Genomic DNA, 14,599 nt, shown 5'->3' with positions numbered 1-14,599 from the left:
TTACTATTTTTTTTAGAGTTAAATTATAAATCAAGTAGCTTTTAATGAATTTTAAATCTTTTTAAAGTTAACTTTTGGCATTTTGTGCTTTACTTACTTTCTTCTCTCTCTTTCCCTCCTCCCCTCCTTCTTACTCGTCCATGAAATCACCACATCCAGGGATGCGCGTAAGTTTATCAGTTATTACGGGGGTGGGCAATTTCAAACTACAAGCAACGTTCTTAATAATCTATCTTGTCTCCTCAGTGTTGTTGAATTTAAGATGGAAGAAAGCATGAAGAAGGCTGCCGAGGTTCTGAACAAGCATAGTCTCAGTGGAAGACCTCTGAAAGTGAAAGAAGTAAGATTTAAATCTGCTCTGTTTTGGTTTTTAAAGTGCTTGTTCATAATCTAATAAACTTTATGCTTGGCTAATTGGGATATGAAATCACCGAAACGGTATGTACATAAAATAATAAACTAAAACCTCTATATGAAATCAGTTCACCAGCTAAGATCTGGGATGTCAAAACTTTTGGTTATAGGTATATGCTTTACTTAATCTGAGGCATTGTTCTGAAATTCAGGTAAAAATGAACATGTGCGCATTGGCCAAATTTAAAGTCTAGGTGTTGAATGTGACAATTCAGAACTGATTGACAAAAAGATACCAAGCAAAAGTGGCCATTGTTGCTAGTACACTTCCGTGTTTTGACTTGCAAAACATATATGTACTTTTCTTGACTCTCTGAATCTTTCCATAAATCTGTTCCAGAGAATGTTATGGAAGTGTTTGTAAAACGTGTGAATCTGAACACCAAGTAAGCATGTTCCTGTAGGTCACTGGAGACTTATTTCCATTTTAAATATAATTTCACAGTTAGAAAATAATACTACAGATATTCAGAGTTTTGGTACAGTAACTAATATTCAATTATGAGTTATTTGCCATTAGTATAGTTCTAGCATTGCAGAACCTGAATCTGTCTTTGAGACTAATTTCATCAGATATGGGAATGTAGCTTCAACGTTAGTACTCTTGGGGTAGGAAATCAAGTTGCCCCCTGGATAACTATACATGGAAATGCTATCTTCATCCTTACACATTTTTTTTTAAATTAATGGAGATATCCTATCTCCTAGAACTGGAGGGGACCTTGAAAGGTCATTGAGTCCAGCCCCCTGCCTTCACTAGCAGGACCAAGTACTGATTTTGCCCCAGATCCCTAAGTGGCCTCCCCAAGGATTGAACTCTCAACCCTGGGTTTAGCAGGCCAATGCTCAAACCACTGAGCTATCCCTCCCCCCACACATATTTTGACTACCTCTTTTCCTAACTTTCAGTTAAACTCTGCCGTCTAAACTTTGCTATTTTCTTGCTGGTATAGAATCATAGGACTGGAAGGGACCTCGAGAGGTCATCTAGTCCAGTCCCCTGCACTCATAGCAGGACTAAGTATTATCTAGACCATCCCTGACAGGTGTTTGTTCAACCTGCTCTTAAAAATCCCCAATGATGGAGATTCCACAACCTCCCTAGGTAATTATTCCAGTGCTTAACCACCCTGACAGGAAGTTTTTCCTAATGTCTAACCTAAACCTCCCTTGCTGCAATTTAAGCCCATTGCTTCTTGTCCTATCCTCAGAGGTTAAAGAGAACAATTTTTCTCTTTGTAACAACCTTTTATGTACTTGAAAACTTATGGTGTCCCCTCTGTCTTCTCTTCTCCGAACTAAACAAACCCAGTTTTTTCAGTCTTCCCTCATAGGTCATGTTTTCTAGACCTTTAATCATTTTTGTTGCTCTTCTCTCTGGACTTTCTCCAGTTAGTCCACATCTTTCCTGAAATGTGGTGCGCAGAACTGGACACAATACTCCAGTTGAGGCATAATCAGCATGGAGTAGAGGGGAAGAATTACTTCTCGTTTCTTGCTTACAACACTGCTAATGCTGCTAATACATCCCAGAATGATGTTTGCTTTTTTTGCAACAGTGTTACACTGTTGACTCATATTTAGCTTATGGTCCACTGTGACTTCCAGATGCCTTTTCCCAGTACTCTTTGCTAGGCAGTCATTTCCCATTTTGTATGTGTGCAACTGATTGTTCTGCCTTGAGTGGAGTACTCTGCATTTGTCCTTATTGAATTTCATCCTATTTACTTCAGACCATTTCTCCAGTTTGTCCAGATCATTTTGAATTTTAATCCTATCCTCCAAAGCAGAGTTGACATTCTGTGGATAAATGGGTGACTGTTTGGGGGGAGGGATAGCTAGGTGGGGGGAGGGATAGCTCAGTGGTTTAAGCATTGGCCTGCTAAACCCAAGATTAAGTTCAATCCTTGAGGGGGCCACTTAGGGATCTGGGGCAAAATCAGTACTTGGTCCTGCTAGTGAAGGCAGGGGGCTGGACTCGATGACCTTTCAGGTCCCTTCCAGTTCTTCGAGTGCTTGCTCATATCGATTCCAATTAGGTGTGCGCGTGCCGCGTGCACGATCGTCGGAGAATTTTCTACCCTAGCAACCACCCGGTGGGTCAGCTGTGGAGCCCCCTGGAGTGGCGCCTTCATGGCGCTGGATATATACCCCAGCCGACCCAGCGCCCCCTCAGTTCCTTCTTACCGCCCCTGACGGTCGTTGGAACTGTGGAGCGCGGCATAGCTGTTCTCCACTCTCCCTAGCTTATCCTGTTATTTCTGTAGATAGTTGTAGTTATAGTTGTTGTATAGTGTTAGATAGTTATTCATATTAGTTTCCTTTTTTTAATAGTTGTAAATAGTTAGCGGGGGTTAAGGGGGTTGTTCTCCCCCCTTTTCCCCGCGGCGCATAGCCGGGCTCATGCCCAAGGCTCCTGGCTTTAAGCCGTGCGCGTCCTGCGCTAAGCCTATGCCTACGAGTGATCCGCATGACTCGTGTCTGAAGTGTCTAGGAGAGTCCCATCAGACAGATAAGTGTAAGATCTGTAAGGCCTTCAGACCGAGAACCAAAAAGGAGCGGGACTTTAGGCTTAGGCAGCTCCTCATGAAGGCGGCACTTAGCCCGGATCCTCCATCAGCGCGTCCAGCCCCGGCACCGAGCGCCTCGGTGCGCAGCGCCCCTGCGGCACCGACCGGTACTGCACCGCGGGCAGAGTCGGACAAGGCCTCACGGCACCGGCCTCCTTCGGCACCGCGCCCGCCACAGGGGCCTCGGCGCCGGTCCTTGTCTCCGGGACACAAGAAATCCCGCAAGGCGCAGGAGACTGCTGTCCTGAAGACGCCGGCTCCCCCGGTGCCGGGGGTAGAGCCGCGTCCGCCTTTGGACCGCCAGAAGCAAGTCCCTGCTACACCGTCGACTCCGGCACTGCGGCCGTTGAGTCCGGTGCGGACTGCATCACCAACTCGGTCGGTGGTGGAGCCTTGTCTTCCGTCCACCCCAGAGACCTTCGCGACGGCGAGAGACCTTATTGCTCTCACGGAGCCGGCACCGCCCCAACCACCGGCACCGTCGGCTCCTTGCGCAGTGCAATCCAGGGGCAAGCCTGCCCTGGTGCGCCCGCCGTCTCAGGACGTGGACTCACGGCACCGCTCCCGGTCTCGGAGCAGGTCCCGACGCCGCTCGCAGTCCCGGCGCCGACTATCGCCTCGGCACCGGTCGTACTCGCGGCCAAGATCTTCTTCGCGGCACCGCTCTACGTCTCAGCACCGTCACGATCATCGGTACCGATCGGACTCCAGACTAGTTCCCGGCACTGGTACGAGCGCCGCTCGAGTTCGAGGGGCCGCTCCCGGTACCATGTCTACTCGCGGTCGTCCTCGTCTAGGTCCAGATCCGGATCTCGGCACCGACATGGCCACCGGCACCGATCCCGATCCCAGTACCGCTCACCGGCACCGTGCAGGGACCGATCACCTCCGGGTCGGCACCATATCATCCGGAGCCGATTTCGACGCGTTCGGCACCACCTTGGCCATCGAGATCAGCGTCTCGCTCCTCCGATGGGGCCTCGAGATCGGCATACCCTCCTCAGGGTCAGGCTGCTGCGGCTGACTTGGGCCACTGGCAGGAGGTGGCGGAGGACCCTGCACAGGGACCTACGCACTGGTCGTTCTGGACCCCGTGGGCGTATCACCAGGCGCAGGGGGCTCCACCATCAGCCTCTCGCTCGGCACAGTCTGAGCCCAGGGTCCCGGAGGCCACCATCTCCCGCCCTCCCTCAGGGGGCATGGAGGCTCCCGTGCCGACACCGCCTGAGGCCCTGGACCCAGGGGCAGGTGATGCTCCGCTTCAGGGACCCTTGGAGCAGGACCCGCCATTAGACCCCTTGCCACCTGAGGCATCCTCCTCATCTTCCCCAGTTGAGGCGGTGGCGGGCACGACCGCCACAGGTCCGCCCCCGATAGATCTTCGTGCCCACCAGGATCTATTACGTAGGGTGGCGCGTAATATGGATCTCCAGGCGGAGGAGATAGTAGAGGTACAGGACCCGGTGGTGAGCATCCTCTCGGCTGATGCCCCATCCAGGGTGGCATTGCCTCTGATTCAGACGATTCAGGCTAATGCCACTACAATATGGCAAACTCCCGCCTCTATTCCACCCACAGCCAGAGGGGTGGAAAGGAAGTACTTTGTCCCTTCCAAGGACTATGAGTACTTATATACTCATCCCCAACCGTGTTCACTAGTGGTGTCATCGGTGAACGCAAGGGAGCGTCACGGCCAGCAGGCTGCAGCGCCCAAATCGAAGGACGCTAAGCGCTTCGATTTGTTTGGGCGTAAGGTGTATTCAGCGGGAGGACTACAACTCAGAGCGGCTAACCAGCAGGCGCTCTTGAGCCGCTACAACTTTAATTCATGGAACTCTATGGGGAAATTTAAAGAGTTGGTTACCCAGGACTCAAGGGAAGAGTTCGGGGCCTTAGTGGAGGAGGGTAAGAAGGTGGCACGGACCTCCTTACAGGCCTCCTTGGACATAGCGGACTCGGCCGCGAGGACGCTGGCCTCAGGTATCGCCATGCGGCGAGTCTCCTGGCTCCAGGTCTCGGGCTTGCCGCCGGAACTGCAGCGGACCCTGCAGGATTTACCCTTTGAAGGCCAGGGGCTGTTCTCGGAGAAGACGGACTCTCGGCTGCAGAGCCTCAAGGACTCCAGAACGATCATGCGCTCCCTGGGGATGCATGTCCCAGGGCCCCAGCGCAGACCCTTTAGGCCCCAGCCTCAAAGGTTCTACCCTCCCCCGCCTCGTCCTAGACAGGACTTCGCCAGAAGGCGGGGCCGAGGTGGTAGGCGAAGGTCGACCGGCCCTCAACCCGGTCAGAACCAGGGGCCGCCTAGGCCACCTTCAGGCCCTAGGCAGAACTTTTGAAGGTGCGGTCGAGGACGGCGCCCCAGCCACTACCCAGGATCCAGCTCCCTCCTTTCGGGATCGCCTCTCCCGTTTCCACCGTGCTTGGTCCCTTATAACTTCGGACCGTTGGGTCCTTCGCACGGTGGAGAGGGGATACGCTCTCCAGTTTTCTTCCTCCCCCCCCCTCCCCGTCCCTCTTCAGGGACCCTTCTCACGAGCATCTCCTTACACAGGAGGTTTTTGGGCTCCTCGCTATGGGAGCCATAGAGGAGGTTCCGCCAGAGTTAAGGGGCAGGGGGTTTTATTCCCGCTACTTCCTGATTCCCAAGTCAAAAGGGGGTCTGCGACCCATCTTAGACTTGCGTGGACTCAACAAATTCATAGTAAAGTTGAAGTTCCGCATGGTATCATTGGGGACCATTATCCCTTCCCTGGATCCGGGACCATTATCCCTTCCCTGGGTCCTGGAGACTGGTTCGCCGCCCTCGACATGAAGGACGCATATTTCCATATAGCGATCTATCCGCCTCACAGGCGCTTCCTGCGATTTGTGGTAAACAAGGTGCATTACCAATTTGCAGTCCTTCCCTTCGGCTTGTCCTCGGCCCCCAGAGTGTTCACAAAATGTATGGCTGTCATGGCAGCATACCTTCGTCGACAAGGGATACAGGTGTTCCCATACTTAGACGATTGGCTGGTACGCGGCCGCACCAGAGAGCAAGTTCAAGCTCACGTCCACATAATAGTACACACATTCCACGAGTTGGGCATTCTACTCAACAAAGAGAAGTCCACTCTAGAGCCAACCCAAAGGATAGAATTTATTGGGGCAGTCCTAGACTCCAGACGTGCCCGAGCTATTCTACCAGACAATCGCTTTCATACCGTCACAAGCGTCATTCGAGGGCTCAGGGCCTTTCCGATTACCACAATAAGGACGTGCCTTGCCCTGTTGGGTCACATGGCCTCGTGCACTTACGTAACCAGGCATGCCAGACTTCGGCTTCGCCCACTTCAGGCCTGGGTATCATCGGTGTACCGTCCTTATCAGGACAACCTAAACATGGTGGTCACGGTTCCGAGCTCGGTCTTGACCTCCCTCACCTGGTGGCTGAATCACAAGGCGGTTTGCGCAGGAGTGCCGTTTCACGCCCCACAACCCTCCTTGCACCTGGTCACAGACGCCTCATCTCTAGGATGGGGCGCTCACCTCGGGGAGCACCATACCCAGGGCCTGTGGACCGCACCCCAACTAGCCCTGCACATCAATGTTCGAGAGCTGATGGCGGTGCGCCTGGCATGCCAGGCATTTCTCAATCTCCTACAGGGCCGTTGTGTGTTAATTCTCACCGACAACACCACGGCCATGTTTTATATCAACAAGCAAGGAGGAGCCCGCTTGTCGCTTTTATGCCAAGAGGCCATCCGCCTGTGGGACTTCTGCATCGCCCACTCGATACATCTCACGGCATCGTTTCTCCCTGGAGTCCAGAATACACTAGCGGACTGTCTCAGCATGTCCTTCCAGACACACGAGTGGTCAATTCACCCAGACATCATCTATTCCGTCTTCCAGAGGTGGGGATTTCCCCAGGTCGACCTGTTTGCATCTCGAGCCAACAGGAAGTGCCACGCATTCTGCTCCCTGCAAGGGCGAGCTCTGGGCTCTCTGTCGGACGCGTTCCTTCTAACCTGGAAAGACCACCTGTTCTACGCTTTCCCTCCATTTCCACTGGTCCACAGGGTACTGCTCAAGCTACGCAGAGACCAGGCGCAAGTAATTCTAGTCGCTCCAGCTTGGCCGAGGCAGCACTGGTACACCACACTGTTGGAGCTATCGGTTCAAACACCGATCACACTTCCCCTGTGTCCAGATCTCATCTCTCAGGACCACGGCCGACTATGTCACCCCGATCTGCAATCGCTCCACCTCACGGCGTGGATGCTCCATGGCTGAATCGGACAGAGCGGCAATGCTCGCAGTCCGTCCAGCAGATTCTGCTGGGAAGTAGAAAGCCCTCTACACGGACCACTTACTTAGCCAAGTGGAAACAGTTCTCCTGTTGGTGCGAGCAGCAAGCCACGTCCCCCTTACAGGCGCCTATTCCTCTCATACTTGAATATCTCCTATCCCTAAAACAGCAGGGATTGGCGATATCTTCAATCAGGGTTCACCTCGCCGCGATTTCGGCGTTCCACCCAGGAGAACTCGCTTCCTCAGTCTTCTCTAACCCGATGGTCATTAGATTCCTCAAGGGCTTAGACCGACTGTACCAGCAGCAACGCCAGCCTGTTCCGACGTGGGATCTTAACCTGGTTCTCTCCAAGCTCACGGGGCCTCCGTTCGAGCCATTGGCTACCTGCTCACTCCTGTACCTATCCTGGAAGACAGCCTTCCTGGTAGCCATCACCTCAGCAAGGCGCGTTTCTGAACTCGGGGCTCTTACGTCCGAGCCCCCATACACTGTTTTCCATAAGGACAAGGTGCAGCTTCGCCCCCACCCTGCCTTTCTTCCCAAGGTAGTCTCACCTTTTCACGTGAACCAGGATATATTTCTCCCGGTTTTCCATCCTAAGCCACACGCTACTCGCCAAGACCAGCGTTTGCATTCTTTGGACGTACGTAGGGCCCTGGCTTTCTATATTGACCGTACAAAGCCGTTTAGGAAGACAACACAACTCTTCGTTGCAGTGGCCGACCGGATGAAAGGCTCGCCGGTCTCCTCACAATGCCTGTCCTCTTGGATCACGTCCTGTATTCGTGCTTGCTACGACCTGGCCGGCGCCCTGACGCCGCGCCTCATCGCTCACTCCACAAGGGCCCAGGCCTCCTCGACGGCCTTCCTGGCTCAAGTCCCGATCCAGGACATTTGTAGAGCTGCAGTTTGGTCGTCAGTCCACACATTTGCAGCTCACTATGCGCTGGTGCAGCAATCCAGAGACGACGCTGCGTTCGGGTCAGCGGTTTTGCACACAGCAATGTCTCACTCCAACCCCACCACCTAGGTAAGGCTTGGGAGTCACCTAATTGGAATCGATCTGAGCAAGCACTCGAAGAAGAAAAGACGGTTACTCACCGTTGTAACTGTTGTTCTTCGAGATGTGTTGCTCATATCCATTCCAAACCCGCCCCCCTTCCCCACTGTTGAAGTAGCCGGCAAGAAGGAACTGAGGGGGCACTGGGTCGGCTGGGGTATATATCCAGCACCATGAAGGCGCCACTCCAGGGGGCTCCACAGCCGACCCACCGGGTGTTGCTAGGGTAGAAAATTCTGACGATTGTGCACGCAGTGCGCGCACACCTAATTGGAATGGATATGAGCAACACATCTCGAAGAACAACAGTTACAACGGTGAGTAACCGTCTTTTCTATGAGATAGGTATATCTCCATATATTTGAATTTGGTCCAGCACAGGAGTTGGTGAAATTGCTGCCATCTGACTGCTGTCTGGTCTCACTTCAGTTACCAGTGATTAGTTAACATAGAAAAATCCACCTTCCCAATTGATATAAATTAGGGCCCCTTACTGGAAGTCTTGTAGGCTGAATGAATGAACTAACCTTTAATTACTAGAGGGGTCTTTGTCATTTTGAGTTCTGTATTTGTTGGAACACTCCCCCTTGTCCATTTCACTTTCTAATACACTAGTGCAATGCTGCAGTGTTCAAATTATCATTCGCTACAAGGAAGTAGCTATTGGAATTTAAAAAAAACCCTCCATAATCAAAACATTTTTAATTAGTATTAGCTTTTTAAGACCTACATTCTATGCAACCTGAAATGTGGTCCAGAAATCACTGGTGGTCCAATAAAAGATATTATCTCACCCACCTCTTTTCTGTCATCTTGTTACATTTAGTTATTGTTTAGGCAGCTTGGAGTCCAAACTACTATTGACTATTAAGTGAACTTGAACAAATCACTTAATCATTTCTGCCTTCATTTCAAATCTGTAAAATGGTGCTAATGATACTTGTCCTCTAAAACATTTTGAGATCCTCAGATGAAAAGTGTTCTTGCCCTCCTTGAAGTCTGACTGTACAAGTATTCTTTAGTAGGTAGCCAAGTCATTATGGAGACAAACAAGCTTTTCTGTAGTTAACATTGAAGCTATTCTGGTAAGTCTTTTTTAACCACCTTTCCCTAATAATGCTAAAACCAAAGTAGTCCACCTGAAACTGTACACACCATATTTGTCTGAGTTCGATTTTTATGCTGAACAGGCAAGGTATTTTATAGCTCTTAGGGTTCCAAATCTCAGCTAAGAGTCATTTTATTAAATTTCCCAATGTGCTTCTGGCTCTTTGTATCTCAGGAACAGATTTAGCTACATCTCTGTAATATTTTACAAGCCGAAGAGCCCTTTCAAAACCAGTGAAAGACCAATATTACCACGAATACTGAAGCACAGTTAGAATCCTAGAATATTAGGGTTTTGAAGGGACCTCAGGAGGTCATCTAGTCCAACCCCCTGCTCAAAGCAGGACCAATCTCCAACTAAATCATCCCAGCCAGGGCTTTGTCAAGCCTGACCTTAAAAACCTCTAAGGAAGGAGATTCCACCACCTCCCTAGGTAACCCATTCCAGTGCTTCTCGTGAAAAAGTTTTTCCTAATATCCAACCACGCCTCCCCCACTGCAACTTGAGACCATTACTCCTTGTTCTGTCATCTGGTACCACTGAGAACAGTCTAGATCCATCCTCTTTGGAACCCCCTTTCACGTAGTTGAAAGCAGCTATCAAATCCCTCCTCATTCTTCTCTTCTGCAGACTAAATAATCCCAGTTCCCTCAGCCTCGCCTCATAAATCACGTGCTCCAGCCCCCTAATCATTTTTGTTGCCCTCTGCTAGACTTTCCAATTTTTCCACATCCTTCTTGTACTGTATCCCGTTTTAAGCCTCACACTACTCCAGATGAGGCCTCACCAATGCTGAATAGAGGGGAATGATCACGTCCCTCGATCTGCTGGCAATGCTCCTACTTATACAGCCCAAAATGCCGTTAGCCTTCTTGGCAACAAGGGCACGCTGTTGACTCATATCCAGCTTCTCGTCCACTGTAACCCCTAGGTCCTTTTCTGCAGAACTGCTGCCTAGCCACTCGGTCCTTAGTCTGTAGCAGTGCATGGGATTCTTCCGTCCTAAGTGCAGGACTCTGCACTTGTGCTTGTTGAACCTCATCAGATTTCTTTTGGCCTAGGTCCCTCTGTATCCTATCCCTACCCTCCAGCATATCTACCACTCCTCCCAGTTTAGTGTCATCTACAAACTTGCTGAGAGTGCAGTCCACGCCATCCTCCAGATCATTAATGAAGATATTGAACAAAACCGGTCCCAGGACCAACCCTTGGGGCACTCCGCTTAATACCGGCTGCCAACTAGACATGGAGCCATTGATCACTACCCGTTGAGCCTGATCTAGCCAGCTTTCTATCCACCTTATAGTCCATTCATCCAGCCCATACTTCTTTAACTTGCTGGCAAGAATACTGTGGGAGACCGTATCAAAAGCTTTGCTAAAGTCAAGGAATAACACGTCCACCGCTTTCCCCTCATCCACAGAGCCAGTTATTTCATCATAGAAGGCAATTAGGTTAGTCAGGCATGACTTGCCCTTTGTAAATCCTTGCTGACTGTTCCTGATCACTTTCCTCTCCTCAAAGTGCTTCAGAATTGATTCCTTGAGGACCTGTTCCATGATTTTTCCAGGGACTGAGGTGAGGCTGACTGGCCTGTAGTTCCTCAGATCCTCCTCCTTCCCCTTTTTAAAGATGGGCACTACATTAGCCTTTTTCCAGTCATCCGGGACCTCCCCCGATCGCCATGAGTTTTCAAAGATAATGGCCAATGGCTCTGCAATTACATCCGACAACTCCTTTAGCACCCTTGGATGCAGCCCATCCGGCCCCATGGACTTGTGCTCATCCAGCTTTTCTAAATAGTCCCGAACCACCTCTTTCTCCACAGAGGGCTGGTCACCTCCTCCCCATACTGTGCTGCCCAGTGCAGCAGTCTGGGAGCTGACCTTGTTTGTGAAGACAGAGGCAAAAAAAGCATTGAGTACATTAGCTTTTCCGCATCCTCTGTCACTAGGTTGCCTCCCTCATTCAGTTGACTAAGTCACCCCAGTTTGCATGCTTTTCAGAGTGTGGATGGTTGGAGTGACTGGAGTGAATCCAGATGAGAGTAGGTGTGGCTAGCCTTGAACAAGAGCAAGAAGGGAAGGCCATTTGAGGAACACGGGGTCCTGAATAGAGAGAGCCGTATGTGGAGCTAGGAGGTTGTCTGGGAGACCCTGGGATTTGTCCCTGCATGGCTTGCAAGGTTTGTCGAGAGAGCTGTTATCTTGAAGACTTTTTAAAAAACTAGATCTTAACCCAGAGTTAAAGTTGCAAGAATTTATCCACTCTGCCAGAAACCCCAAATAGTTGTGATTGTCAAACTAATGCTTGTCTGGAAATTACAGGCTAAGGAACCAGTTTACAAAAATATTTGTATTATTGAAAAGTATGGAAACAAACTTCTAAAGTTATCCCAAAAATCCTGTTTATTTCCTATTTATTGGCTTTTAATGATCTCCTGGGTGGTGGGTGAATCAATGGATAAGGTTGTCTGTTTCTAGTTGTCACTGTTGGAGACAGAATTATATTCATTTGGGTGACCTTAACTGAGCATTTATATGCCTTTGAATGTCTTGGGTTTTTTTAAACCGTATTTCCTCTCAAATTAACCTTTCCAGTCCCCTAATCCACTTAATTCTTTTCTGCATGTACTGCATCTCATTCCTCTGGTGCATAGTTTGCTATGCCTCTGTAATTTTGGGTTACATGTGCACTAATTCTCTTGTTCCTTATTGCATCATAAGCTTGTATCTACAACTTGCTGTCCACAGTCTCCTAAATAGATCTTCTTCGTGGTGGCTTTCCCCATGTTAATTCTCTTCTGGATTTTCTTCAGGTAGAAGCTTTCTTTGGCTTGTCTACACAAGGTGCTCAGTCAGCAGTACAACAATATTGGTGTAACTGCTCCAGTGGCTAAAACTAATGTAGACAGGGCCTCTATTCTATACTGAATCTTAATTTCCTGCCTCTCTGGGTCCCTGTTATCCATCTACACTGATATTCACGCTCTCAATTTAGTATCCTTTGCACATGTAGCTTGCTGTTAACCCATGTTCCAGGTCATTTAAGCATTTATAATTTTGTATCCCGAGTATCTGAGTAAGTAGGTTTTCCCTCCTTGCTATCTGGAATCTGCTGTCATTTATTGCCCTTCATGCTCCTTCAGACAGCTTTCAGTGAAACCCATATTCAATTCAGTTTGAGCTTTTCAAGTATGATTCTTGAGTCACTATTAGATTGTTCCTCTTACCTATTAACTTTTTTCAAAAACAAGCAGTGAAGTGGTGCCCTGATACAGGCTTATGAACTACTTTTTACTGATGACTTTATTATTGAATCATGGGAGTCTTGCCATTAAACCCCCCTGTGTTACTGGGAGTAAAGTGTTGGCTCTGTAGTGTCCATATTGAGTTTAGTGAGTTTTGCCATCTTGTTGTACATGTTACTCTTACTGTTTTGCAGGATCCTGATGGCGAGCATGCCAGGAGAGCAATGCAGAAGGCCATGGCAGCAGCTGGTGGCATGGGTATTGGCCCAGGACCAGGAGGCCCTGGAATGATCAATATACCACCCAGCATCCTCAATAATCCCAACATACCCAATGAGATTATCCATGCTTTACAGGCTGGGAGACTTGGAAGTACAGTATTTGTTGCAAATGTAAGTACAGTGTGGTGTCTGGGCAGAAGATTTGGGATTTAACTGGATTAGGTACTGCTCTCCAAATGAAGAGCTATCTGCCAGGGATCAGGCTCTATTCTGGCAAATTTACTTACTTTGAGTAATCAGACTATTAATAGACTACGGTCAGAAGGGACCATCGCGATCATCTAGTGTCCTACTCTGTAACCAGTCCTGTTGTCTTCAGTTGGACTACCTGCTGAGGAAAGTACTACTTGACATGATGGGTGAGGTATTATCTTTTATTGGACCAACTTCTGTTGGCAAGAGATTCAAACTTTTGAGCTTACAGAGAGCTCTTGAGGTGTGGGAAACTCAGGGTCACCGCTAAATAAAAGGAGGAACAGATTATTTAGAATAAGTAGTTGACACATTTCAAGGTACCATTCAAGGTGAAATGGTCCGTTAACATCCCTCCAGTCATTGGAGGTAGGGGAGGGAATATAGTTAGTGGAATATAGATTGTTGTAATAAGCCATAAAACCAGTGTCTATTCAGCCCCTGATTTTTAGGGTCTAGCAAACTTATGAATTTAAGCTCCTAGGCTCGTCTTTTGAAAGTCTTGTGCAGGTTTCCTTTGAGGATGTAGACTAATAGGTCAGAGATAGTGATCGCTTTGTGAAAAGCGTTCGCCCACAGGTAACATGGTGTTTTTGTCTTTTTTATCATTTTCCTGTGCGAGTTCATTCTAGACTCGCATGGTGATTGGTTTGGTTTCATCCACATAGGCATTTAGTGCATTTATTGGGACCACTTTACCTTGAATGATCCCTTGAAATGTGCTAACTACTTATTCTAAATAATCTGTTCCTCCTTGTATTTAGCTGTGACACTGAGTACATTTCCAGACCTGAAGAAGAGCTCTGTCTAAGCTGGAAAGCTTGTCTCTCTCACCAACAAAAGTTGGTCCAATAAAAGATCTCACCTCACACACCTTATATCCTGGGACCAACATGGCTACAACAACGTTGCCTACATACTTGACATGAGTAGGGGTGACCGTATCATGGCTTAGATGAAATACAGTATTCACGTGACATACAGCCAAAAAGTGCACATTCCACATAATGACACCTCAGTACTGCACCCTGCACTGAATCTCCAGACTACTACATTACGAAGTATAAATTAAAAAATGACATCTAGCTGTATAAAGAAACCTATCACTTTATTATAGAAAGAACAGGAGCACTTGTGGCACCTTAGAGACTAACAAATTTATTAGAGCATAAGCTTTCGTGGGGAAGTGGGTTGTAGCCCACGAAAGCTTATGCTCTAATAAATTTGTTAGTCTCTAAGGTGCCACAAGTGCTCCTGTTCTTTTTGTGGATACAGACTAACACGGCTGCTACTCTGAAACCTTTATTATAGAATACTTCTTGCTGTGCACTTACACTGTAGCAAAACTCAGTAACTCAGTTAAAAGGTATTCTATCACTAATACTGATCAGCGGGATTCTTCTAGAGTTAAGGTACTCACTATGCGT

The 14,599-nt window shown here is 48.7% G+C and overlaps 1 protein-coding gene across 1 annotated transcript in view; it reads left to right on the top strand.

The window, feature by feature from the left end:
* The first annotated feature begins 246 nt into the window (after nt 1-246).
* Nucleotides 247-14,599, top strand: part of LOC135894018 (heterogeneous nuclear ribonucleoprotein M-like) — a 32,430-nt gene continuing 18,077 nt past the window's right edge. The window contains exons 1-2 of the mRNA XM_065421993.1: nt 247-340; nt 12,894-13,091. Coding sequence (XP_065278065.1) covers nt 263-340; nt 12,894-13,091 — 276 coding nt within the window. The 5' untranslated portion in view covers nt 247-262. The remainder of the gene's footprint in view (nt 341-12,893; nt 13,092-14,599) is intronic.

The sequence above is a fragment of the Emys orbicularis genome, chromosome 24 (assembly GCF_028017835.1).
Source record: "Emys orbicularis isolate rEmyOrb1 chromosome 24, rEmyOrb1.hap1, whole genome shotgun sequence".
Lineage (NCBI taxonomy): Eukaryota > Metazoa > Chordata > Testudines > Emydidae > Emys > Emys orbicularis.
This window is presented reverse-complemented; position numbering and strand designations above follow the sequence as displayed.